At 44.4% G+C, this 27,208-nt stretch overlaps 1 protein-coding gene across 4 annotated transcripts; it reads right to left on the reverse strand.

Annotated features, from left to right (window-relative positions):
* Nucleotides 1-4,347: 4,347 nt before the first annotated feature.
* On the reverse strand, nt 4,348-25,082 carry MPZL3 (myelin protein zero like 3). Of its 4 annotated transcripts, none has more exons than XR_005792906.1 (7): nt 24,949-25,082; nt 15,771-15,937; nt 12,357-12,567; nt 10,130-10,295; nt 9,084-10,025; nt 8,521-8,584; nt 4,348-4,677 (listed from the first exon to the last, which is right to left on the reverse strand). XR_005792906.1 is itself a non-coding variant. In XM_040483176.1 (6 exons), exons 1-6 carry the CDS (start codon nt 25,019-25,021, stop codon nt 4,651-4,653), a joined length of 708 nt encoding a protein of 235 aa, XP_040339110.1. In that variant the 5' UTR covers nt 25,022-25,079; the 3' UTR covers nt 4,348-4,650. The 4 variants fall into 4 exon arrangements, 2 of the variants coding, with proteins under 2 accessions (XP_040339110.1, XP_040339111.1); XR_005792907.1 differs by having other exon boundaries at nt 9,084-9,110; nt 24,949-25,081; XM_040483176.1 differs by lacking the exon at nt 9,084-10,025 and having other exon boundaries at nt 24,949-25,079.
* Nucleotides 25,083-27,208: the final 2,126 nt, after the last annotated feature.

Below are 27,208 nucleotides of genomic sequence, written 5' to 3' on the forward strand. Positions count from 1 at the left end.
TCAAGCCCACGATGGGCTCTGAGCTGAGTGTGGAACCTGCTTGAGATTCTCTCTTTCTCTCTCTCTGTCTCAATCTCTCTCTCTCTCTCTCCCTCTGCCCCTCTCCTATGCTTGCTTTATCTACAATTTAAAAATAAAATAAGATAATAAAAGGAAAATTACAGCAACCTCTTTTATTTTCTTCTCTCAACACACAGGTGCAATGTAGCCAGGCAATCACCCAATCCCTGCTTCCAAAGAGAAGCCTGCTCAGTCCTCCAGCTTTCCATGTTGGTGTCCTCTGACCATGTGATATCAGCATTTCCAGAATGCAAGTAGCATTTTATTCCCCCAGAGAACCCCTTGAGTGATTTGGACATCGTAGATAAGAACTCAAAGCTTCTTCGCTTCAAACTATCTTTTGCTTTTAAGTCACCACTCCAGCGGTGCCTGGGTGACTCAGTCGGTTAAGCGTTCGACTTCGGCTCAGGTCATGATATGATTCGTGGGTTCAAGCCCTGCATCAGACACTGTGCTGACAGCTCAGAGCCTGGAGCCTGCTTGGGATTCTGTGTCTCCCTCTCTCTCTGCCCTTCCCCCGTTCATGCTCTGTCTCTCTCAAAAATAAATAAATGTTTAAAATGTTTTTAAAAAAATAAGTTGCCACTTCAAAATAAGTGTTCTCAGTTGTACACACCTTCAACCTTGCTTGGGTTGGCTTGACCTACCTACACACAGCCATCATGGTTTTTTGGAACTTGTCCTGTATCATTTGAAAAGTTGTTGAATACTTGCTCCTCTCAAGGACTATGCTACACTGTTCTTTTTTTTTTTTTTTAATGTTTACTTATTTTTGAGAGAGAGAGAGAGAGAGAGAGACAGAGTGTGAGCAGGGAAGGGGCAGAGAGAGAGGGAGACACAGAATCCAAAGCAGGCTCCGGGCTCCATGCTGTCAGCACAGAGCCCGATGAGGGGCTCAAACTCATGAACCAAGAGATCATGACCTGAGCCGAAGTCAGATGCTTAACTGACTGAGCCACCCAGGCGCCCCTATGCTACATGGTTCTTGAGCAATAGTGTACTGGTAAGCCAGCAACTTACATAAACACCCACCACAGCCTATTTCAAGCCACCAATGGTTTAACAATCAGTTTGCAAAATTCCTAAAAATTTAACGATCAGCTCTTGCTGGGTGAACTGGCTCCAGCACCCCACTGAATCCGTGCAGGGTCTTGCAGGGGTAAAGCTTAGACGCGAATGGCTGCTTGATGCTGAAAACCACAACCTCCTCCCCTTTCACATGACAGCTCTCATTTTACAGGTAGATACACACCAGAAAGTGCAAAGCAGTTTATTAACTGTGATGTGGTAAAGATATCAAGAGTTACAACGTCTGTGCACATGGCCCAACGGTGCACACTCTCCCGCAAAACAAAACAAAACAAAACAAAACAAAACAAAAACGCTGTGAAATGCAGCAGTTAACAACAGTCCAACGCAGGAATCGAACGAATGGAGCTGCCTCTTCTGGCAGCGAAGTTTCCAGTTGTGCAATTAAATGACAGTCTTGGTCCGCTCTCCGGGGGTCTTCCCGGCTCCCTTTTAGAACCGTAACTGAGTGACACAACAGAACGTTCAGATCGAGGAGTTGGCCTCCAAACATTCTCCTTAAAGAGGAACATTCAACATTCCCTCTAGAAACACCAGCGCACGATTTGGGAGTTGCGGAGACCTAGTACCTTCTCCACGAAGCCTGAGGCAAGGGGACCCGTGGGAAACACAAAGCATTTCATAAATTCACATTAGATAACGGAATTGAGAGCTCAATGCACGAAACTTGTAAGATAGTGTAGCCACGAGGAAAGCCTCCGGCAGCCAAAGAAAAATTCTGAAAGGCTTTTAACCCCCTCTGAAGCTCTCAGAATTCAATTCCCTTTCTAGACAAGGCTGGTCTTCATTCGATGTGTTCTGCATACAGAGCAGCGAAGAGAAAACGAGAGAGAGGGAGAATAGCACCTTAGAAGGTATTAAAAAGAGTACGTTTAAAAAAAAAGTTATCTTTGGGGTGCCTGGGTGGCGCAGTCGGTTAAGCGTCCGACTTCAGCCAGGTCACGATCTCGCGGTCCGGGAGTTCGAGCCCCGCGTCAGGCTCTGGGCTGATGGCTCGGAGCCTGGAGCCTGTTTCCGATTCTGTGTCTCCCTCTCTCTCTGCCCCTCCCCCGTTCATGCTCTGTCTCTCTCTGTCCCAAAAATAAATAAAAAACGTTGAAAAAAAAAATTTAAAAAAAAAGTTATCTTTCTTCCATCTTTAAAAAAAAGGAACTGCTTTTTGCTCCTTTTGGGGGTGGGGGGAAGGCTGTAACCCAGACCTCAACGTAAGAGATAAAGAAGGACGCTGACAGAAGCCTTATGACTGGTGCGACCGTAAACCCACGGAGACGACTAAATCCCCAGTCTACTCTCTTACCACGAAGGATGCTGTTGTTCGGTCACTTAAAAAGAAAGGGCCTTGTTCAAATCACGATCGAGGCTACAAAATAACATGACCAAGTGGTCACGCAGCACCCTTTACCTACAGTGACAAGCTTACTACAACTGGATTAATCCTCATAACACACCTGAAAGGAAATTACAAGAAACCCCAGACAAACCCGGTTCCTCAATTCATGAAATGCGGTTTTAACTGGGTTCCTGTCACATCATCTCTTTCTCAGACCCACAAAAAGTCTACCCCACAATTGGGTCTCTATCTTCAAATCTCCCAGAACCCAAATTATTTACTCTTGTTGCTCAAATATGTTTTCCCGTCTCTGCTGTGGTGTCAGAGTGTCTGTCACCAGGCTGGCCCCAGACAACCATATACTTGACAAACAGCCCAAGACTCTGAGGCTCAACCACTGGAAATAAACAGTCAACGTGTCTTTGCCTCTTTCACTTCCTTACGTGACCAGAGGTAAATCGTAATATCTATTAATGAACCAGACTCTCTTATGTATGGACTAGATTAACAAAAGAGGCCAGGCCAAACCCATATCATAATTCTTAAAGTCTTTACTGATGACTTCCAGAACTAATGACCCAAAATTTTAAACATAAATCTGGGCAAAGTGATTTTTTGTGTAACATATGGGGCGTATTAGGCTATAATACGGAAACCTCCCTAGCCACCTAGTGAAGAACCATGGGAAAACAAAACAAAACAAAACAAAAAACAAAGATGGGAGGAGGGAGGATAATTTTTGTCTCTCATAATCCAGAAGTGAACTCTATCGCTCTTTTACAGAGGACTATACTATCAGCCCTTCTGGACATGTCACACGTATTACTTAATGGCTTGTAGAAAATCCCATGTAAATTAAAATTTGAAATCAGTTGCTGCAGGAAAATGGAGGAAGCTGATATAAGGTACTGAGAGAATAGAAATGAGAAGTATAGACTATAGAGAAGTATAGACCTCACTTCCTTATGTCAAATACGACATAAACAAAAACAGTTTGCAAATACCTTGGTTCACTCATATTTGGCGCATTTTAGAACTCAAAAAAGTTCTGAAGAATAACAAAGGTCAAAAGATGATTTCCGATAAACATAAGCCTCATTAAAGTAAATCCAACATTTGAACTCTGGAGTGGCATTTGTTAAAAAAAAAAAAAAAAAAAAAAAAGATGATTTCCTTGCAAATAACTGATAAAATATTCTATACATTTCCCCACAAAAAAAAAACCTTTCGAAGCTGCACCTAGCAACACAAAAGAAAGGGATCCCTCTACGTCACTGTTCCTTTCCTTAATTGGACACTGACGACACTTTAATACTTTAAAAGCCCAGTCAGGGGCGCCTGGGTGGCGCAGTCGGTTAAGCGTCCGACTTCAGCCAGGTCACGATCTCGCGGTCCGTGAGTTCGAGCCCCGCGTTGGGCTCTGGGCTGATGGCTCAGAGCCTGGAGCCTGGAGCCTGTTTCTGATTCTGTGTCTCCCTCTCTCTCTGCCCCTCCCCCCTTCATGCTCTGTCTCTCTCTGTCCCAAAAATAAATAAAAAACGTTGGAAAAAATTTAAAAAAAAAAATAAAAGCCCAGTCAAAGCAAACCATGGGCTCCAGGCCCTACCGACTCTATGGAAATTAGAGTTCTGAGTCACCCAAACACAACGGATGATGTCATCAAACCAATGAGTACATGCTGTGCGCTGATCCGCAGCTGAAAACATTCACGGAGCAAATGCCAAAGAATACTTATCCCAAACATCTCGTCTCGTCGCACATCTGGACACTACAAGCTCCATTTCATTTTTTAAAAATATTTTGGCCTCAGCGGTGTGGCCAACATTTAGGATTTTCCCTCAAGTAACCAGAAGAAAGCACGTAACACGTTCAAGGGCAAAGGCAAAAACAAAGAGTTTCTTTCTATTCAGGAAGAGAATTCCTTCATTCAATTAGAGCATAAGTTATTAGAAGGGGTAGGTAGGAGTTTCTTCTGGGAGTTCTTGAACAGTTCATAAATATAAAAAGAACAGTTGTTCAATAAATAAATGGTTCCTAACGTCTCTACGGATGGCTTCCAGAATCCTCCGGCACAGCGATCCAAGCAGCTTCGATTCTCTGAGAGGCTTCAGCTGCCAGTGGGACAGGATATTTTCTATCAGGTGACTCTTCTTACATCATGAAGCCTTTCATCAATATGTCTCTTCATAGTCTGAATCCTGGAGGGAAAGAAAAGCAGCTGTGGTGTTTATATGAAGTATAATGCCACTGACACCATACTAGGTGTCGTTCAGAGCTTAGACGAAGACCACATTCTAGGATCCCCTCGGATGGAGCTCGGCGTGGGACGACATTAACGGTGAAATTAACGTCATCGACACACCTACATCCCCATGAAATGTCACAGGACTTCAACATATTTCGTGTCTTTGGGGCTAATTTCTGTCTTGAGACCCTAGTGGTTCCCTTTTCCGTGGCGGATATTCTTTAAAACCTCAACACGCAGGAAAAGGCGCCTGTCCGCAGAACACGCGGGACTCTAGTGAGGAGTTGCGGCTTCTGGGTTTCTCTGAGCGCAACCCCAGCTCCGCCCCTTGCTGGCTGTGTGAACTTTAAAGTTATTTAACGGTCTCTAAGCCTCAGTTTCCTTATTTGTAAAATGGGGGTAATAAAAATACTCATAGACACCTCATAGAAAGGCTATGAGAATTGAATGAGACAATGTATGGAAATCACTTAGCCCTGTGCCTAACACTGTCAGTGCTATTAAAGATTGGCTACTGGTACCATTATTTTCATTCTTACTCTTATTATTTTTAAACATATATATATATATATTTTTTTTAATGCTTATTTTTCAGAGAGAGAGACAGAATGTGGGCGGGGGAGGGACAGAGAGAGAGGGAGACACAGAATCCGAAGCAGGCTCCAGGCTCTGAGCTGTCAGCATAGAGCCCCAGGCAGGGCTCGAACTCATGAACAGCAAGATCATGATCTGAGCTGAAGTCGGACCCTTAGCCCCTGAGCCACCCAGGCGCCCCTCACTCTTATTATTTACATTTGTATTCATTACCTCTAACCTCAAGTGGCCCATTAGAACTACCTGGCAGACCACATTTCTCTAGGCCATTCATTTTCCTGGATTACTGTTCCATAGCCTTCCCTCCTTCCCCAAACCTCCCTCCAGCACCTCCAGCACCTACTCCTCACTTTGTTGTCAGCTGACGACCTTGCTTTCTCCCCACAATGGGAATAGAGTAGTCGGCAGGGAAGCTTCGCAAGCTCCCATCACCGTATGTGCCCACTCACCTGCATCGGGGCCCAACTGTGTGGTCTTCCTTACTATTCTTATGGGTCTGCTCTCCCCGCCTTTATTTAAGGCCAGCATCCCCGCTTGTCCACTGCATCCTGGAGTTACTCCAGCAACCTCCTCTCTCCCTCCTGCAGCATCATTTTTCCCTTTTCTACTGAATCGTGCCCATCACACACACACGTGCCGTAATTTCTCTCATCTTCAACAGAAAGGTAACCCTTGAAACACATCTCCCTGCTACCTATTGCCCTCTTTCTCTGCACCTCTTCACAGCAAAACTCCTTGCAAGAGCTGTTTACACCCACTGTCGCCAATGTCTCTCGTGTTCTTTCTTGACCTTGCCCTGGTCGGGATTTCTTCCCCGCCAACCCCGCGGAAGCTGCTTCTGCCGAGGTCACCAACGGCCCCCACACCACCAGACCGGCCAGTAATCAACCCTCAGCTCTAATTTTACTTGACCTGACTCAGCAGCAACTGACACAGCTGATCACTTTCTTTTCCCTGAAACTCAAGCTTCACTGGGCTCCCAGGATAGCAAACCCTCCTGGTTTTCTCCTAGCTCGCTGGACATTCCTTCTCAGACTCCTCTACCAATTCTTCTTCCTTTGCCAAGTCTATCCATCTTGGAGAGCTCCAGGGCTCTGGTCTACATCTAATCTACCTTTTCTATCTATTCCACCAGTTGCTAAAGTCAAGAACCAGGGAATTAAGTATCCCTGACTCCTCATTCTTTCCCATATACATGAAACCCACCCATAAATCCTTCTGGCTTCACCTTCAAACTATAATCAGAACACAACCACTTCTTACCACCCTGGTTCAAACCAGTACCATCTTCTCTCACCTGCGTCATTGCTAAGGTCTCTTAGCTGGGCTTTCTGACTGTCCGGGTCCCCTGACCATGGTCCTGCCTCTTGTCGATACAGAAGCCAGGATGACCCTTTGCGAACAGACATCAGTTCACGGTTCTGCTCTTCTCAAAAACCTCTAGCGCATCCCATTTCATTAAGAATAAACACCCAGATCATTCCCATCACCTGCAATGTTCTATAAGATTGAGCATTCTCTCTCTGATACCAATGAATACAATTCTTCACCTTGCTTGCTTCGTTCCTGCCACGCTGGCTTCCTGGCTATTCCTAGAACATGCCAATCATGCCCCCCCCCCCCCGAGCCTTTGCACCTACCATTTCTTCTGCCCGAAATGCTCCTCCAGAACAGCTATATGGCTTCCTATCTGCTTCTTTTAGGTGTCTGCTCAAATATCATTTCAGTGATGATGATATCCCCTGCCACCCTATGTAATATCATACCGCCTTCCAGCCATCCCGTCTCCCTTCCCTATTTTATTTTTCTCTATAGCATTGAGGACCATCTGATATACCATATGTTCACTTATTTTTAAAAGATTTCATTAGTTACTGTTTGTACCCCAATTTATGAGAAAGTGACATTTCAGTTGTGTCTTGGAGTTTTCTTTCTTTCTTTCTTTCTTTCTTTCTTTCTTTCTTTCTTTCTTTCTTTCTTTCTTTCTTGTTTTTTAAGTAATCTCTACACCAATGTGGGGCTTGAAACCACAACCCCGTGATTAAGAGTCCCATGCTCTACGGACTGAGCCAGCCAGGCTCCCCGAGAATGAGCGTTTTCTAGGCATGGAAAAGAATGTAAGTTACTTGAGGGCAGAGATTTTTGTCAGTATTGTTCACTCGTGCTTCCTAAGTACCCAGAATCCTATCTGGCACATGTCAGATGCTCACTAAATAACTGCTGAATGAATTAATATCTGAAAGCTGGATGAAAACCCTCTTACTTTGTGTCATCAAAGTACTCAAACCCCGAAGGGTTATAACTAGGTCCTCCTCACTGGCACTGTCCCTCGCCTTACCCATCACACTCAAGTCTGAAAACGAGAGGAACAAAAGAACGCTGAGGTCATCTGGCCAAGGGCTGAGCTTGGCGATAAGTACAAAGAGAACTCCAGCTTAAACCCGGCAATGACAGGTATGTTTCATATTAGATCGTAAGTTGCTTTTGACCTGTTTCCAATTGCACCACATCAGAGAGTCTTTCCTCCTAGGACCCTGGGACAGCCGCACAAGCCAACCAATCACGGCAAGAGCTTAAAAGGCGAGGGGTACCAGCCTTTTGAAATTTAAATCAAAACTCTGGCCTTTGACAGGGGTACTTCCTATTGATGAAGCCACAAGTCACCCAAAAGGTTGTATCGCGCTGATTCCCCGGGGGAAAAACTGACACACAGCAGGAAAGTTCAATTCAGGACTCTGAGTCCGACCAGACAAAATCTGCTAGTGTGACCCAGTGGCTTAAGGCACCCATCTTTCAGGGTGTTCGCTGTCAGTTGGCACAGTTCTACACGGTCCCTTCCCTAACCTAAGGACATCGCTCTATGCCCATGAGATAGAAAACAAAATAATGGTTAGAATCGGCAGGGGTCGGGGCGCCTGAGTGGCTCCGTCGGTTAAGCATCCAACTCTTGATCTCAGTTCAGGTATTGATCTCAGGGCTGTGAGGTCAAACCCTGTGTTAGGCCCTGCACTGAGCATGGAGCCTACTTAAAAAAAAAAAAAAAAAAGAATCAGTAGGGGTCCCCTGAGACCAAAACGCTTTAAAGGAAGACCTTGCCTTGGATCTATCCAAGCATCCTCTGCTGCCTCTGGGAGCAAGGGTCCCCGTAAGTCAGTAGGAAGAAGGAGTGTGAAGAGCAAACCAAGAAATGGCACGGGCTTACCAGGCACTCGGCGCAACGAACACAAAGCCTGGCCATGCAGTCGTCCGCCTCCTCCTGGTCAGTGCTGGAGAAAAAGGACAAACCAGATCTGAACAATGACTGTCCTCGGCACAGTAGAGCAGTTAAGCACGCCGCTGTTGAAGTCAGACAGGTGGCGTTTTAAATTCCAGTTCTGCCACTTACTAGCAGGGTGACTAGGCAGGTGACTTAAGCTCTGGGATAAAAAATAACCACATGTAAAACACGTCCCACAGTGCCTGACACATAGGAAGTGCCCAATAAATAGGGGTTGTTCCCAATCGTTCATTTAGAAACGAATGTATGAGCCACCACGGATCAGCCATTGTGCTGAGCTGGGGGTACAGACATAAATAAAACACTGCCCCTTAAAGAGCTCACAATCTCATGGGTGTGAGAAACCTGTTGAAACTTAATGAGTACTTTATGACACGATGTAATAAAATGTTTCAGTCCTTAAGGTCAAACTGCTATGGCAGCAAAGAGGAGGGAGTGGCCTACTCTCCGGGGTGGGGGGGGGGGGGGCACGACTCAGGGACACTCACAAGAAGGAGACACTTCATCTGGGTCTTCTTGTAGGACAAGGAAGAGTTTTCCAGGCAAACAAGAGAGGGAAGGGGAGGATTCCAAGTGAGAGAAAAGCATGTGGGGGAAAAAAAAAAAAAGACTTGAGGGTATACAGTGTGTTCAGAGAAGCAAATAAGCTCAATGCAGCTGGTAGGTGGAGTGAAAGAGAAGAAATGTCAGGAAACAATGTGACCTAAGGAGGAGGCTTGTTACATTGTGCTTAGAAATAGACATTTTAGTATTTCTACCAAGAGCTCATTACTTTTTTAGCGGGCCCACAGATTCCTTGGAAAGGGCCCTCTCCCGTGAAATAATGCACACGCATGAACGTGCCCGCACACATACACACACACAGAGAACATTTTAGACCCTCCCCAGGTAAGCGTTCCCTCCCAACGTTAGGAACCCCTGGTATAGACAATGGAGAATGAAAAGGGTTTTCATGCAGACTCTGTCACCTTTTTTTTTAGCAGATTTATTCTTAGAGAAACTACTGGATCATGCCTGCTCACTGGCAACATGACGTTTCATAAATGTGATTGGATAATCACAATCCCATTAGCCCCTCAGAGCATCTGCTGACCAAGAACAGATCTTGCTGCTTTAAATCGGTTTTTGCCGTCTAAGGCTGTTATTCTTAAGGCCTTCCTCACTGCTTAGGCATTTTCTGTCGGGAGACATCAGCTTGGTGTCGAAACAAGAAGGGAAAAATAACCGACTTGTTGGAATTTCCTGGTAAGTTGGAAGGAATGTGATCTCCTTGGGGATGTGTATGCAGAACCATAGCAGAGTCTAATCTGATTTCCGAAGGAGAGAGTAGGACCATACTGTTCACCCCTCCACCTCTCTCTCTGAATTAATATCCACCAGTTTCACCTCCAACCTTCCCTCTGGTACTCCTCGGCAGAACTAAACTTGGCCTGGGAAGAAGGAAAGGCGTGGATTCAGATCTCTGGGTACTGTCCACAAAGCACAGCTCCGAAGAAGAAAGGGACAGGCTGCTCAGGGCTCCAGCCGGACTTACTCATCTGACACCTCAATAGACGACTTCTTGTAGCCAGACTTGTTCCTCTTCTTCAGCCTAGCTGATTTCCTCCCCATCCTCACCAGCAGCAGGACAACCACCACGGCTGAGGGGACGAAGACAAGGACGGAGAGGAGGGCCACAGAGGAGAGCATGATGCCAAACCCTAGACGGGGGGAAAGGAAAGGTGAGAGGGCGGGACGCGCAAAAGGGCCTCCTTTGACCTGAGAAAGCTTTTACTTTTGCTCGTGTATTTCTTTTTTTTTTTTTTTTAATGTTTATTTATTTTTGAGACACAGGCAGAGAGAGAGAGGGAGACGCAGAATCTGAAGCGGGCTCTGGGCTCGGAGCTGTCAGCACAGGACCCCACGCGGGGCCCGAACCCACGAACCGCGAGATCGTGACCTGAGCCGAAGTCGGGCGCTCAACCAACTGAGCCACCCAGGTGCTCCTGCTCTTGTATTTCTTCTGATCACAACAGGAATAAATTCATGGTAGAAGGGGTAGAAAGTACACAAAGGGACAAAAAGAATAAAAACGTAGCCACGGTCCCACTCCCTAGGATTAACGCATTGGTATCTACCCGTCCGGTGCTTTCTTGGAGTACGTGGGTGTGGGTCTGCAGGTAGGGAGGAGAGTGCACATTTTTAGAAGTATGGATCATATTTTACAGACTGTTTCCAGACCCCTCTTTTAGGTACCATATAATAAATGTTTCTCGGGTCATTAAAAATTCCTTCTGGGTGTTATTTTTTAACGGCAGCATAGTATTCTAGCACACTGTGATAGAACCAGGATTGAACCAGGATTGCATTTGTTGAACCAGGATTGCAATGCTAGACGTTCAAATTGTTTCCAATTCCTTGAATCTACAAGTTACTTTATGATGATCATCTTTGTACATAAATCTTCATATTTACCTCTATTTCTTTAAGATAAAATTTTACATGGTATTACTGGATCAAGGGGCACACAGACTCATACTACCAAACTGTCTTCCAAAAACACTATACTACTTTCTACTGCAGCCAGCAGCATGAGCGTGACTGGATCTTTGAAACCTTGAGTTACCATCTTTTTTTTTTTTTTTTTTAATTTTTTGTTTTTAAAGTTTATTTATTTTTGAGACAGAGACAGAGGATGAACGGGGGAGGGGTAGAGAGAGAGGGAGACACAGAATCGGAAGCAGGCTCCAGGCTCTGAGCCATGAGCCCCCGAGCCCGACGCGGGGCTTGACCTCACGGACCGCGAGATCGTGACCTGAGCTGAAGTCGGACGCTTAACCGACTGAGCCACCCAGGCGCCCCTAAACCTTGAGTTACCATCTTAACAAAAGAAAGAAGAGGGGCGCCTGGGTGGCTCAGTCCCTTAAGCATCCGACTTGGACTCAGGCCACAATCCTACAGTTTGTGGGTTCGAGTCCTGCGTTGGGCTCTGTGCTGACAGCTCAGAGCCTGGAACCTGCTTCAGATTCTGTGTCTCTCTCTCTCTCTGCCCCTCCCCAGCTCATGCTCTGTCTCTCAAAAATGAATAAATGTTAAAAAAAAAAAAAAACTTTTTTTTAAAGAAAGAGAGGGAGAAGGGAAAGGAAGGGAGACAGACAGACAGACTTGAGAAAGACCTGTGAAATGATAGGCCATCTATAACGAACCACAATGCCGTTCTGTATCTCTAGGTCTTTGGCTCCAATCCAACTGAGGATTAGAATGGCCACTCAGGAGTCACCAGGGAATAATGTCGGAAAAAAAAAAGGTCAGTCCTTAACCTACTTTCCTTGGGTTTCACACCAAAAGGAAACTGCTGCCCTTTCCAACATAAAAGAAGTATGCTGCCCCCCTCGTTAGAGGGGGCACCCTTTCAAGACACGGGCAAGAACACGGCCTCACAACTGAGGGCACAAACGGACTAGGGAAATCAAATGACCTATCTTTCACACAGGTAACAAGCCCCCCTTTACGGAGGGCTTTGCCATGCATCCCACAAGACCTCTGGTCACCTGAAGTTAAAATAAAAGAGATTCACGGGGAAACTAGAACAACAATTGAATGACAGCTGCAGGTTGCAAAGTAAAGATTAAGAAATTCATCCTAAGAGACAATTAGCATGGCAGAAGTCCCCACTGACTGACTGGCTCACAAAGACAGGTAGTTTAGCTTGTCCCTGACCACCCGGGCAAGCGCCACAGGAGGCACAAAGCCCCGCAGCAGGTTGGCGGCAGTTAGCTTACCCCTCTCTGTGACTGTTAGCTCTGTCACGGGAATGTTATGGTGCACGTCCGGGGGATTCTTCACGGCACAGCTGAATGTCCCATTGTCCTTGAGGGTAGGGTTGCTGATGCTGATAGACGCATCCCCTCTGTACACATCTCCAGCCCAGGAAATTCGATCCCGAAACGTGCCTGCTGTGGTTGGATACTGGAAAGACTGATAATGAAAAATCTAAGAAAAGCAAACACCAGAAGGAAAGAAAGTTCATTTCCAAACTGCAGTGACAATGTAAAGCTCAGTAGGTCCAAAACAAAATGCAAATGCATGATGGGTTTTCTAGGTTGGACTTTTTTTTTTTTTATGTTTTGTTCACCTCCATCCTATTTTTTTATTTTTATTTTTTTATTTTCATGTTTTGTTCACCTCCCTCCTATAGGCTAAAAGACAAGTTAATACAACTTATCAGGAAAAGGCCTGACAAAAGAGTCCCAGAATCCTAACTCTCAAAGCTCTTCCAAATTCTCCCTGAAGTCCTAAGGCAGTAGTTCTCAACTGGGTGGTGGCAATTGGGGCCTCCAGGAGACATCTGGCAATATCTGGAGACATTTTTGGTTGTCACAGGTGGGGAGACTGCCACTGGCATCTAGTGGGTGGAGGTCAAGGAATACTGATAAAAATCCTACAGTGTGCCAGGTAGGCCCCCACAACAAAGAATTAACCAGCGCAAAATGTCAGTAGTACCAAAGCTGAGAAACCCTTCTTTTTTTTTTTATAACTTTTTTTTTTTTTTTTGAGACAGAGAGAGACAGAGCATGAGCAGGAGAGGAGCAGAGAGAGAGGGAGACACAGAATCCAAGGCAGGCTCCAGGCTCTGAGCTGTCGGCACAGAGCCCGACGCAGGGCTCGAACTCACCAACCGTGAGATCATGACCTGAGCCAAAGTCGGACGCTTAACTGACTGAAGCACCCAGGCACCCCAGGGAAACCCTACTCTAAAGTCACAGCTAATTATTTGTATACTACCTTATGGTTTGCAAATGATTCCCATAGATTTACTCACTTGAGTGTCATAACAACGGTGAACTATCCATGGGGCTGGTACAACTATTCCAAATTTATAGAAAGGGAAACAAGTCCAAAAACTAAGCGAGCTACTCAAAGGCACACAGCTAGTAAGTGGGCAAGGGAAGGTACTTGTTCATTCTCAAATATTCTCTTATGATATAGTCAAGCGTCTCTCAAGTTATCTTGGCAATTATTACAAACCCACCGCAAGTCAATGAGTACCCATCAGTACTCAATGAATGTCTGTTGAATCAAAATGACGTGGCTTCAGATCAATTATCAGACACTTTGTCGCCAAAAGCACCTCAGTATGTGTCTGGTGGTGGGCCAGGCAAGTACTACAATACAATATGATCTTTCTCTCTTATGCAACGTTTCAAGGCCTTCCTCTTTATCTGTTTACTTGGTACCTTCCCATTTGCAAGCACTCAGTTGCCCAATTTTGAAGAGCAACTTCCCGGAGAAGATGCTGAATCACTTCTCAGTTCCGTTATCCATGTATCCATTCGACAAATATTTACGGCACCCCTACTATGCGCTAGGCACTGGGTTAAGCAAAAGGATATAGTGAGAGCCAAACAGGCATAGTCAGTCCCTGCTGTCATGAATCTTCTGGTCTAAGGGGGAAATTCAGATAGGAAGAAATAATAACGTGTGTAACGAGCGCCATGAGACGGGAGGGAGGGAGCACCCAGCTGGCTTGGTCGGTGGATCAGCGACTCGATCTCGAGCCCCACTTTGGGTGTAGAGATTACTTAAAAATCAAATCTTGAAAACAAACAAAGAGGGAGGTGAAGAATGCCGACCACTGATCATCAGCATCTCTGTAAAAGGGCTTGAAGCTCCTCACTGACAAAACAAATCCTGCTGTGTATCTCTAAGATTAATCCAACCTGTAAGTTCCACGTTAAACTGGTGACTCTCTAATACTCGCTAACCGATTACTCAGACAGAATCCTGACTGACTTGGCCTGGACTGCGACATCATGTAACGGGGCTTTAAAAGTCCACTGATTCCAGGGGGCGCCTGGTGGCTCAGTCGTTTGAGCGGCTGACTTCGACTCAGGTCAGGATCTCACGGTTCGTGAGTTCAAGCCCCGCGTCGGGCTCTGTGCTGACGGCTCGGAGCCTGGAGCCTGCTTCGGATTTGGTGTCTCCCTCCTTCTCTGCCCCTCCCCCACTAGCACTTTGTCTCTCTCAAATAAATAAAAAAGCGTTTTTAATAAATAAATAAAGGTCCACTGATTCCAATGCAGGTGAGCTTGCTGGCTTTCTAATCAGTCTCACAGAAAAAACAGCACCATATGAGAACTGCTATTTGCATTTAAGGTTTCCGACCCAAGAAGATTACCACTGCTTGCTCTGTCCTGCTTTTGGCCAAGGAGGCAGAGCCAAATAAGGCCAGCTATAGTTTTCCGATAACTCAAAACCAAATGAACTGTTTTAAGGAAGAGGAACCAGGAATACAGCCTAGCTTCCTTCACTGCAGCCCCCTACCTGGTTCCAAGCTCTGTGGCTCTCAATAATGGGTCCTAAAACAAAACCCAAACCTTATATATTAAGATCAAAGAGAAAGTTTCCCAGGGAAGAACACAGTATAAACAAACTAGGGATACTTTCGAAAATACAGCTATGACATTTGCATCCTCGATAGCATCTATCCTGAACAAAGGATGCTGCTGGAAGCATAAAGAGAAAGGGTTTTTTAATAGCATTGCAATCTCCAATTAGACATCAACAATGGGATCTGGGCCATAAATGTGTGTTATATGTGTGTATAAAGTATATTGCTTCTAACGTTGCAAGGCCATCTGTCACCAACAGCATCTGTCATCAACACGAGGTGCCACCATCCCCTTTGAAGGGAACTATATAAATCAGTGCAGATGTTTACATGCTAGGACACGGTGCCAAGATAAATCTACTGAGTACAGATACACAAACAGATACACCCATTGAGACAACCTCATGCCACAGGAAATGAGCAGCTTTATGAGACAGGATATCTATGACTGGGACCGATAGAATTTTTTCTAGCCAGCAGTCCTGGAGATACTCGTGGTAGTACTTGGAATCTGAAAATAAGCTAGGAAAACATGCAAAAAGAAACAACAAACGGGAAACAAAAGTGAACCACATTTCCTCTGAGTTTCTGGCAATTTTTTTTTCCTACATAGCGTATTTACAAAATCCTCCCATAGAAGAATAAAAAGCCGTATACGACCAAATGGACGCCATATAGGACAGAAGCTTATCTTTGATTCTAAGATGAGAAGGTCTAAGGGGGGCCTGGGACTTGGAGTAAAAGGACTCCAGAGCTGTGGGCCACAGAAGACTCAAAGAAGTTTCCTCAAGAGGAAATAACTCACGGATTCAGTACGACTGCTGCTGGGGGGTCGGTACGTCCAGTCTATGGTGAGTTTGTCAGTGATAGATGAAGTCGACCTGAAGGTGCATTTCAACTTGATCTTCTCTCCAACGTAACCCCGGACATGCGCATCCGCTTTAATCTCCAAGGAAAGGGCGATGTAAACACCTAATCAGAGCAAAGCCCAAACATTTAAAAGGTATGCAGCTGGGCGGGATATACAGATGTGAGTGAACAGTGCGGAGACACTATCACTTTCAGGGCTCTCGGAGTAACAAATATCTTGTCAGGCAGGCCCAAAAGGCCAAGGAGCAGATATCTGCGTTAACCAAGGAGAGTATTTTTGTCAGTTTACGATATTCAGTCACAGCATGAATGCTTGGGTAAAAATCTGAAACCTAAACACCATCTAAAACCTAAAAAATCTAAAACACCAGCATCTTTCCAAAGACAGACTGTGGTCAAATGAAGTACAAACAAGTCGGTCTGCCCACAGCAGCTGAAAGGCAAGGCCACTCACTCCCCCTCGACACACACACACATCCGCCCCACCCCCACTCCCTGCCAGGAATTATGGCAGCTGTTGTGGTCGAAGGGACTTATCCCCAAGTACAGCACAGTTGTAACCCAAAGCTACCGCTGTCTCGACCACCAGCAAAATGAGAACAGGAAACAAGAATAGCGCATTTTGTTTCAAAGAATTTTAGAAAGCTGCTCCAAGGTTCTATCTGGTTGTATTTTATTCTTCCCTCTGGTTAATGAATCCCACATCCATTAAACGTAAATCATGGGGGAAGAAAACAGAACAATTTAATGCATTCTGAAATGTAAAAATAAAGGGGCACCTGGATGGCTCAGTCGGGTAAGCGTCTGACTTGGGCTCAGGTCATGATCTCACTCTTCATGAGTTGCAGCCCCCGTGTTGGGCTCTGTGCCGACAGCTCAGAGCCTGGAGCCTGCTTCGGGGTCTGTGTCTCCCTCTCTCTCTGCCCCTCCCCCGTTCGCCCTCAGTCTCTCTCTGACCCTCAAGAATGAATAAACGTTTAAAAAAAAAAAAAACAAAACAAGATTTTAAAATGTAAAAATAAGATATCGTTTCCAAACCCTCCAGAGATTGAACTCTTTCCAAAACTGGCTCAGATATCCAAATCCGGCATCCCAGTTCCCCGGGGAAGAGCTTCCGCTTTCCTCTGACCAATCCCCTCCACGTTCAGCGAATGCAGAGGAGAAATTTATCTTCCACCAGGGAGTCATTTTTTAGGAAAGTCACCCGCACTTTGTTTTCACTGCTTCCTTCTCTACCGCAACAAGCCATGATTCTTTCGGCAGGCCAAAGGCGAACAGAGCAGCAAGGTTTCAGAAGAGCGCAAACCCACACACCAATCTGAAAACCAGCAGGCCCTCCGGTTGAGGCAAACCCCAGCTGAATTATTTGCTGGCCCTGTGGTCTTAGCAAGTTACTTTAGTCTTCAGTTTCTCACCCTGGTGGGCATGAGAATAACAGCGCTGGCCTCAGTAGGTCACTGCGAGGAATAAATGAGTGAAAATAGGTGTAACCCTGGAAAGCCTGCCTACCCCTGAATAAGCGCCCCGTGCATGTCAGATGGCTTCAACCTTATTATGGCCACCTCTTCAGTTCTGCCTACACTCTCAACCCTGCCCGTCACAGGCCCAGCTATGAGTCATCAACGCCTTCACCTCTGTCTGCTTTGAATCATTTTTCTTGCTCTTCTCAAGATAATCTAGTCTGTTCACATTCCTCTTAAAAGGAGGAGACCAAGGCTGAGCTCACAACTCGAATGAGATCTGACCCATCTCAAAGATAAGGATTACTTCTGTTTCCTCCATCGAATCCACTCTGGCTTTGCCATGCTAGATCTGTCGTTCCTTCTATGACTTTGCAAATGATGTTCCTCTGCCCCAAAAGCCTTCATCCCTCAGCCCCTACTCTCTCCTAAGCCCTCACTCCCGATCCACCTTACTCATTACTCAAGAACAAGCTCAAAAACTGGGAGCTGGAGGGGCACCTCAGTCAGTTGAGCATCCAACCTCGGCTCAGGTCATGATCTCACGGTTTGTGGGTTTGAGCCCCGCGTCGGGCTCTGTGCTGACAGCTCGGAGCCTGGAGCCTGCTCCGGATTCTGTGTCTCCCAATCTCTCTGCCCCTCCCCCACTCGCACTCTGTCTCCCTTTGTCTCTCAAAAATAAATAAATGTAAAAAAGAATTTTTTTTTTAACTGGGAGCTGAAAATGGATGGATAATCTACACTCTCCCCATACTACTCCTTTATCCTAAAACATAAGTACAGTTGAGAGATTTGAAAAGCATGGATTTCGAATTAGATAGACCTGGACCTCCGTTCTAGCCCAGCTACTTTCTAGCTGTAAGATTTGGATCACAGTTGCCTAACCTACTCAAGCTTCAGTTTCCTCACTTAGTAAATGGAAGAGCGACAAGGCCTACTTCCTTGGATCACTGCTAGGATCTAGTAAGATTAAATAAGATAACACAAAAATGCTTAGCATAGCATCTGAAATAGAATCTTTCAATAAATGTTAGCTGTTGTTATTAAATGAACACCACAAACATTCAAAAACCTTCAATAATTCCTTCTTGAGCTGTAGAATAAAATCCAAACAGTGAACAGCCTGGCCCCAAACTTCTGCTACTCCACCCACTTACCCGTCCCGTCCATCCCCTCCACCACGCCCAGAATATCCACCATTTCCCAAATTTACTAGGTCCTTTCACGCCACTGTGCCTCTCTTCGAATGTGGCATTGTCTGGAAGGCTCTCCCCATTCTTACCAATCCTGCCTGTGTGTACCACCCCCACGGTGCTCACACACCTTCAAGATCCTGTCCAAATAGCAGCCCCCTCTGTGATGCCTTCCAAGATTCATCTGGGTGCAGTTGACTGCTCTTTCTTCACTGTTTTCACAACAAATAGTACATAATGCTCCTCAGGTACATATACTGTTGATTGCCCTCAATTTATAAAGACTATTTCCCCTGTTCGTGAGCACCTTGAAGGCAAAAATTCAGAGGCAAGGGAGCAGACACAGACTGAGAGAAAGAGGTGGACAGGTCACCAGAAATTCTAGTATAGGAACCAAGTGTGCTCATTAGTCACGCAGTCTCTTCCGCTCCCCCTTTTTTACAGTATTTCCAACATTCTTAAGTCCTCTACACCCTTCTCTTTCCAGTGCACCCATTCAGGAAAAGCTCAGCCCGAGATGACCTCCTAGGCTGTGGCTGGTGTACGGTAAAGGAGAAAAATCACACAACTGCACAGATAGTTACCATGAGAAATTCACAGATTCCAACCCATAGCCGAGCCCTTAACGAAGCAGCCTTGATCAGCTCCTCTTTCGGATTCCTCACACCTTTGCCATTCTCACCATCCTCTACGCAACCTCCAAATCCCTCTTTCTCAGAAGAAAACGTTTCCTCTTACTTTTTTCAAGAAATGTGAGGCTTTACAAACTGCCCAGCCACGCATTTTCCTGCATCTACACCCACCCATACTTTCAGTCTGAAAGGGTGTGGTATCCCTTTTCCTATGCAAGGCCATCCTCTTTGGTCCTGCCTTGGAGCCCTCCCCTCCAAGCCCTGCTTCAGCAGAAAAACCCTCTCTACTATCTTCCACCTCTTCCTTTCCGGAGGGCCCTCTCCCCCCTCAGCCTCTTCGTTTCAACACAAAGAAGTCTCTCCCATCCTTAAAAATGGGTAGACAAATAACAATAAAACAAGATAATAATGATCTTCCCTTAACCCCATGATACTATGTGTTACCAGCTACTGCCCTCTCTTTCGTTTCTAACCCAAGTTTGTGAAAGAGTAGTATACACCTGGCATCTCCATTTCCCCCCTTCCCATTTCTCTTCTGGACCCCTATAGCACAATCCAGACTCCACTACCATTTCTGGTAAAGAGCATCATGTCCTAAAACTGGAAAAACTCCAATAGGTGTCCTTCTATCCTGATTTTATTGGATCTCTCTAAAGCAGTGACTGCTTGCTCCTAGACCTTCTCCATCCCAAGGCTTTCTTGACAATACACTTATTCACTCACTCACTCTTCAAACATATAGTAATTGAGCATCCATTCGTGTGCCACCCTCTGAGCCTGGAATTAACATGAGCAAAATAAATATGCTCCCTATTTTGGAGCTTAAAATACATCAAAAGTTCAACATATCAATCAAATCAATCATAAAGACAAACGTGTAATTACAAAACCTGGCGAGTACTCTGAAGCAAAGACCAAGAGAGTAGCAGAAATGCACCTATTACAGTAGGGGAGCAGGGAGTGGTTAATGAAAGCTTCCCTGAAAAAGTTGCTTTTTGAGTTGAGCTCTGAAGGAAGGGTGACAGTGAGGAGAGGGAGAGCATTCCCGGTAGAGAATACAACATATGCAAAGGTCCTGTGCCAAGTAGGAACACAGGCAGCCAAGGAACCGAAAGGAAGGCAAACAGCATGAAAGAAAGGGAGATGTGGATGGGTGGTAAGCAGGTCATACAGAACCTTAAAGATTTGGGTCCTTATTCTTAGCGTAGTGGGAAGCCATGGAAAACAGTTAAATGTGGGACTGAGTGAAAAAAGACATGATGAGGTTTTCATTTTTAAAAGATCACTCTAGGGAAGACACTGAGGAGGAGTCAAGAGTAAATATAAGGAGATTACTTAGAAAACTACTCCAATAGCCAAGTGAAAAATAAAGCTTGAACTAAGATGGTGGTAGTGGACATGGAAAGACCCAGGAAGACCATACTTACAAAGTAAAATCAGTAAGGATTGGTGGCAGACTGGTTGTGGAATGTTAGGGAAACAGTATCAAGGACGGTTCCCAGGTTTCTGACTTGGTGATACCATTCACTGACACAGGAAAGACTAGGGAAAGGAAGGGGAGAAAGCGTTAGCTTGATTTCGGATAAGTTTAATGGGCCTTTGAGATAGCCAAGAGATAATGTCAGTGGACAGTTGGTGTAGGGTGAGGGTCGGCAAACTATGGCCCACTGGCCAAATCTAGCATACGATGACTCTTTGTAAATAAAGTTTTATTAGAACACAGCCACATTTATTCATTTAGATATTGTCTAGGGCTGCTTTTGCGCTACTCAAGCCGAGGTGAGCAGTTGCAACAGAGACTTATGGCCCACAAAGCCTAAAATATTTATCCTCTATCCTTTTACAAAAGTTTGCCGGCCCTGGTTTAGAGCAAAGAAGAAATATGTGAGTTACAGTTATAAGTCAGAATCTCCTTAATGTCCCTCCAGCCCTCCAGCCAACACTCCACACTGATTGTGTCACACACACACACACACACACACACACACACACACACTCCACATGTGATTTAAGTTAACCCAAAGTATGCGTCTCAAAAAATTTGCTGGAAAGTTATTTAAAGACTCTATGCCTTATTCATGTTCCTCTCTCTGTCTGGAATTTACTTACTCTCTATCTCTAACTACTACTTCTCCTTCTCCTCCTCCTTCTTCTTTTTTTAAGTTTATTTATTTATTTGGGGCTGGGGGGGGGAGAGAGAGAGAGAGAGAGAGAGAGAATATCATCAGGGGAGGGGCAGGGAAGCGGGGGAGGGGGAGTGCGGACAAAGGATCAGAAGCAGGCTCCGCACTGACAGCACAGAGGGCTCAAACTCAGGAACCATGAGATCATGACCTGAGCCAAAGTCGGATGCTTAACCCACTGAGCCACCCAGGTGCCCCTCAACTTCTTTCAAGATTGAACTTCGGTGGCACACCCAGGAAGTCTTCCCTGTAACCTCATGGCTGATTAAGGGCATCTCTTCTGTGCTCCCACAGTTCCTTGCACATTTCTCTCTTAATACCAGATTCTAAAATTATCTATTGGCTTGTCTGTCTTCTCCAATAGAGGCTGAGCTCATTAAAACAGAACCTAGGGCATTGTGGATGCTCAGTACTATTCAACTGAACCAAATCAACACAGTTTCCTTTTTATGAAACAAAAATTCTTGCCAAACAAGCATAAAATCTACAAGTTCTGGGCAAGTTTTGGTTACTGAATTAAAGTACCCCATTAATAAGTCTACCAACAACCAATTTCTTGTTAATATATCTTAACTCCGTGTTCATTAGCATGATTTCACCACAAAGTTATCAATATGTAAAGTCACTTTACTGAAATCTAAAAATTGCATAAGTGGGTCTTAAGTATATAGAGAAAAGTAAGATCCATGGATGAATTAAACTAATGTACCTGTCTCTCCCTTGCAGGGAGAAGGGATAATGACCAGAAGGAAGTATAAGGAAGGCTTCTGGAGTACCAGTGACACTTTAAATCCTGACTTAGGTGCCAGTTACCCGGGTATGTTTAGTTTCTAAAAATTAGTTTCTAAAAATTTAGTTCCTAAAAATTAAAAGTATGTTACAATCAATAGATGTAAAATAATTTGTCTACTCTACCCAAAAAATAAAATAAAATAAAATAAAATAACTAATCCACTGTTACATTCATTCAGAAATTTTCATCCTAAACCCAATGTATTTAGGGATATTTATATTTTCTCCTGAGTAAAAAAGCATTCTTGCCAAGTCAAAATAGCCAACAATAGAAATATAACCATTAACAAGGTTTTTTTTAATCTGGGAGGAAAACAAGAATATCATGCTGAAACATATGTAATTTTATGCACAGAAGGAAAGAAAAGAATATGACAAAACAAAACTCCAAGTTTTACACACTCAACTTCCCGGAATACAAAGCTGTCAACGTTTGTTTCACAAAAGTGCACACTTAAATGGAGAAAAGTGTAAGAACCCTAGGCTGCCTAAACTATCGTTTCCATGTACTTGACAACTGATATAACGGGACTATGTTTACAAATTGGAGAATTCAAACAAGCTAATCATTTAATGGGTCCTATCTTTGAAGGGGAAAAGCAGATAAACACTGGTGTGAAACAGATTCCAAAAAATGGGTGAACTTTGAAAACATGCTAAGTGAAAAAACCTAGCCACAAAGGAATATATATTGTATGATTCTATTTATGTGAGATGTCCAGAATAGGCAAATCATTGCGGTAGAAAGTAGATTGGTGTCTGCCCCGGGGCGGGGGAAGGGAGGAATGGGGAGTGACTTAATGCATATGGAGTTTCTCTTTGGAGCTATGAAAACATTCTAAAGTTGATTATGGTGGTGATTGCACAAGTCTGTGAACACCCTAAAAAACACTCAATTGGACCTTTTAAATGGGTAAATTATGGGGCGCCTGGGTGGCGCAGTCGGTTAAGCGTCCGGCTTCAGCCAGGTCACGATCTCGCGGTCCGTGAGTTCGAGCCCCGCGTCAGGCTCTGGGCTGAAGGCTCGGAGCCTGGAACCTGTTTCCGATTCTGTGTCTCCCTCTCTCTCTGCCCCTCCCCCGTTCATGCTCTGTCTCTCTCTGTCCCAAAAATAAATAAAAACGTTGAAAAGAAAAAAAAAATGGGTAAATTGTATGGCATGTGAATTCTATCTGAATAAAGCTATGTTGAGCTTATTTATTTTGAGAGACAGCGAGAGACAGAGCGTGGAGGGGCAGAGAGGAAGAGAGAGAGAGAATCCCAAGCAGGCTCCATGTGGAGCCCCCACACGGGGGCTCAAACCCACGAACCAAACCAAGAGATCAGGGCCTGAGCCAAAGTCAGCTCTAAAAACAAAAGACAGGGACACCTGGATGGCTCAGTCAGTTAAGCATCTGACTCTTGGTTTCAGCTCAGGTCATGATCTCAGTGTTCAGGGGTTCCCGGGGCTCTGGGCTAACAGGGCAGAGACTGCTTGGGATTCTCTGTCTCCCTCTCTCTCTCTCTCTCTCTCTCTGCCCATCCCCTGCTTTCTCTCCCTCTCAAAAATAAATAAATAAACATTAAAAAATAAAATAAAAGACAAAGATAAATCAATTCAAGTACATACAGGTCACAAACTTTGAAGTTTGAATTATTTGGTCTGCTATAATTGATGGATGCTTTTCTATGTGAAATGACATCAAGTTTACGAAACCACTCATCATTTCTAGATTTTTTTTTTCTCAATAGGACGACTTTTGAATATCTGGGGGATGGGGACAGATGAAACTAGGATTACAGTAGGTCAGTCTACATATTATATTGCAAAATAATTTAGCTGAAAAACTGGACACCTGTGATGACACAGAGAGCTGGGAGGGACCAAGGAGTGTGCTGGCAACATGGATATTAGTCATCAAATAAATAAAAACTTCCTGGCCTTACATGCTAAGATTTAGAACTGATGTCTTTATGTTAAAGCCCCCCTTCAGAAATTCCCTCTTAACCACAGGGAAATTTTATGAAATTAACAATTCACTCTGATCTATTAACATACGACTTCCTGAGAAGACACACACACACACACACACACACACACACACACACACGCAGGACATAATGGCACCCTAAAACGAAGGCAATTAGGTTGGGCTGAAATTTATGCAATTTGAAAATTGCATCAAAGCAAAATGTATCCAAATCCTTAGAACGCGCCATAGCGTGAATACTGCACTTCTGATATTGGTTAATAGATTAAAATGTTAACAGAAAAGGTATGCCCTTTCTTGTAGTTTAAAAATGTCGTTAAAATGCTCCAGCAGTGGCTTTTCCTCAACCAAATGCCTCTCCAGCGTTAACGAAATCACAGCACATCCCTTCTGTGACCAATGCCCATTTTACTCCCTAGTCCCTGACAACCACCTACAAAAAACAAACGTACCAACAGTTACGACTTTCTGTCCCCAAATTACTGAGCCAAACTACTGAGCACTAGAACTGCCCCATCCTAATCAGGGCACACAGCCCACAAAACCACAGCAGGGTCAACCGCTGATAAGTCATCACAGGATAGGACGGGGTGCCCCCGAAGCCAGAGCCCTCCGTGGTTCTATGAAGTCGTGCCAGCACCACAATACAAAGCGAGTCACGCAAAGGGTCCGTCGTCCCCAGCGCTCAGGAAAAGCACTGACAGGCTGCTCAGTGGGTGGCGAATACTGGAAGAGAGCAGCCTCCCCACACCCTCACATTTCCTGCTTTGCTAGAAGCCATGTGGGGGCTTTCCTGAGACCCCCCCACACACCGGAACCGGAAAACCGACCATCTTCCCTAACCCCCCGGCCGGAAGTTGGGGGAACCAGCCGGCGCACTCACCCTGGAAGAGCAGGACGCCCAGCAGTGGGAGCAGAGCGCAGCCACGGCCTCCACCCGCTCCGCTCTGCTGCATCCCGACAGCTCTCTGGATGCTTGCACACCTTGTTTACAGCTCCCGGTAACCACACAGGTGATACCGGAAGTGACGTCAGGGCGGGAGGTCGCGAGAACGCTTCAAATGGCGATTCGAGGTTGCCATAGGAACGTGGCATCTTTCCAGGGCCACACCTGAAACTTGCTCCGACAAGCGATTCTTTTAAGTTTCGAGTAAGAATTAATTACTCCCTGTTGCTTGACGGTGAAGTAGGCCACCGACTTTGGAAAAATTACAATTTATTTGTGTGGGATTCTGCAGTACTAAATAGTCTCGATTCTGCGACTCTCTTCCAGAGGTCTTTAAATAGGTTTCTAGAGTTTTGGTTAGGAGAGATCTAGGAGATCGTACAGCATCAGTCAATAAATATGTATTAGGCCTTCATGATAAATGTGTATCTCCAGTGTCTTTAGTGCCTGGGTTTTTATGTGTTGCTGTTCGAAAGCCAGCTAAGTGCCTACGTAAATTGGGTGTTTTTATTAAACTGCCGTTCACAGTGGCAATGATGAAATCAGTACAACATGTAATAGAGGGGGAAAGGAATTGGATTTGTGTATCTTTGGGTGGGAAAAGTGAGAAAGTAATGTTTTCACCGTGCTGGAAGCTATGCGATGGTGTCACATTCTTCTAAGAGACGGGATGGTACCCTGCTACAATTGTTGGTCAACCTATTCTGGAATCTGCGTGTTTAATGAAATCAAGAGAAGAACAAAAGTCCATGTTTCAGCTTTTGGGAAGGCTTAATAACTTCATTTTTCAGTTCCCATTCCGTTACTAGATGTGAAAGCTAGTGGTTTTCTCTATGAAAAACGTGATGTTAGAGTACCAAACAGAACATAATACCCTTCCTAAGAAAGAGTACCCAGACTAAGTAGTTTGTTGTGCCCAATTCCCAGTTATCCGAAGCAATGTAGAATTCTTTATCCAGTATAAACATTTATTTATCCAGTATAAACTAATTTCACCCATTATTGACTTTCAGGCTCTAAGAAAATTTCTCAGTAATGATAAAATACATAACCATGTGTTTTTGAGTACTTGCTGTGTAAACTTTTTAGATTTGTATGTAAGCAAATTATACAATTGATAATTCTTTACTACTAAAGGTTATTTACATATGTGTTTAGGCACAATAAAAAATAAATTACCATACAAAAGTTCTCTTTAGGAAAAAGATACTGAACAATAGGGTCATATTAACCCCTGAATATTTAGCCAAGACACAAGCTACAAGTTTTGCTGAAAAGATTTTCCATGAGGTTTTAACTACTTCATTATACTTTTGGGACACCATTCAGGCCATCTGTTTGAAAAAAATATTGTTATTTTCAAAGGTTGAATTATGGAGAAAAGTACAAAATGTAACTTAAAAGTAATATAGACCTGAAAGCCAACTTTTAGTTTTGGGGCACCTGGGTAGCTCAGTCGCTTAAGCATCTGACTTCAGCTCAGGTCATGATCTCATAGTTCCTAAGTTCAGGCCCCACATCACGCTGCACTGACAGCGTGGGCCCTGCTTCGAATCCTGTCTCCCCTTTCTCTCTGCCCCTCCCCTGCTAGCTTATACTCTCTCTCAAATAATAATAATAATAAATACTTTTAATGTAACTTTTAGTTTCCAAATTGGGTGTTAAAATTTTACTTTTTTCATGTAAAAGGCAAAATGAGATAGGTAGAGAATGAATGCAGAATCAAGGTTCATATGAATATTGTACCAATTTTTCTAAAAATACTAGAAAAAAATATTCAAAGTTCAGCATATTTAAATACAGATAACCTATTTGAAAATTCCAGTTTGTTAAAAGAAAGAACATCTTTGGCCCAGTCAGTGAAAACTGAAGTTATTAGGCTATAAAGATGGGGCAGGGGTGGGGGCAACTAAACTTTCAGATGTTTTCTATTTTTTTAATAAATGCTGCTATAACTTAAGTTTGGAAAGACACTGGGAGGTTAAACACTTTTGAAAAAGCACTTTTCTTTCCATAGCCTACTTATAAAGTTTGCTGTCTCTACTGGCATAAGGGAAGAAAGAATAAAGTTGGTTTCATATTGTTAGTTTTGGTATTTCTTTGCCCCATACCAAATCCTCCCTCCCTCAAAACAAGCAAATTAAAGCAAAAATAAAATAATATAAAGAAAAGGAAAGGAAAGGGGAAAAAAATAATC

Source organism: Herpailurus yagouaroundi, unplaced genomic scaffold (genome assembly GCF_014898765.1).
Source record: "Herpailurus yagouaroundi ecotype Mexico unplaced genomic scaffold, PumYag 161, whole genome shotgun sequence".
NCBI classification, from domain to species: domain Eukaryota; kingdom Metazoa; phylum Chordata; class Mammalia; order Carnivora; family Felidae; genus Herpailurus; species Herpailurus yagouaroundi.

Excerpts from the sequence above, each read along its gene's own strand:
- MPZL3 (XM_040483176.1), bottom strand. The coding sequence starts at position 25,021 with ATGCAGCAGAGCGGAGCGGGTGGAGGCCGTGGCTGCGCTCTGCTCCCA. Across the intron at positions 10,296-12,356 it reads GCTAACAGTCACAGAGAGGG|GGTTTGGCATCATGCTCTCC; the intron begins GTAAGCTAACTG and ends CCCCCCGTCTAG. Across the intron at positions 8,585-10,129 it reads TCTATTGAGGTGTCAGATGA|CACTGACCAGGAGGAGGCGG; the intron begins GTAAGTCCGGCT and ends CTTTTTCTCCAG.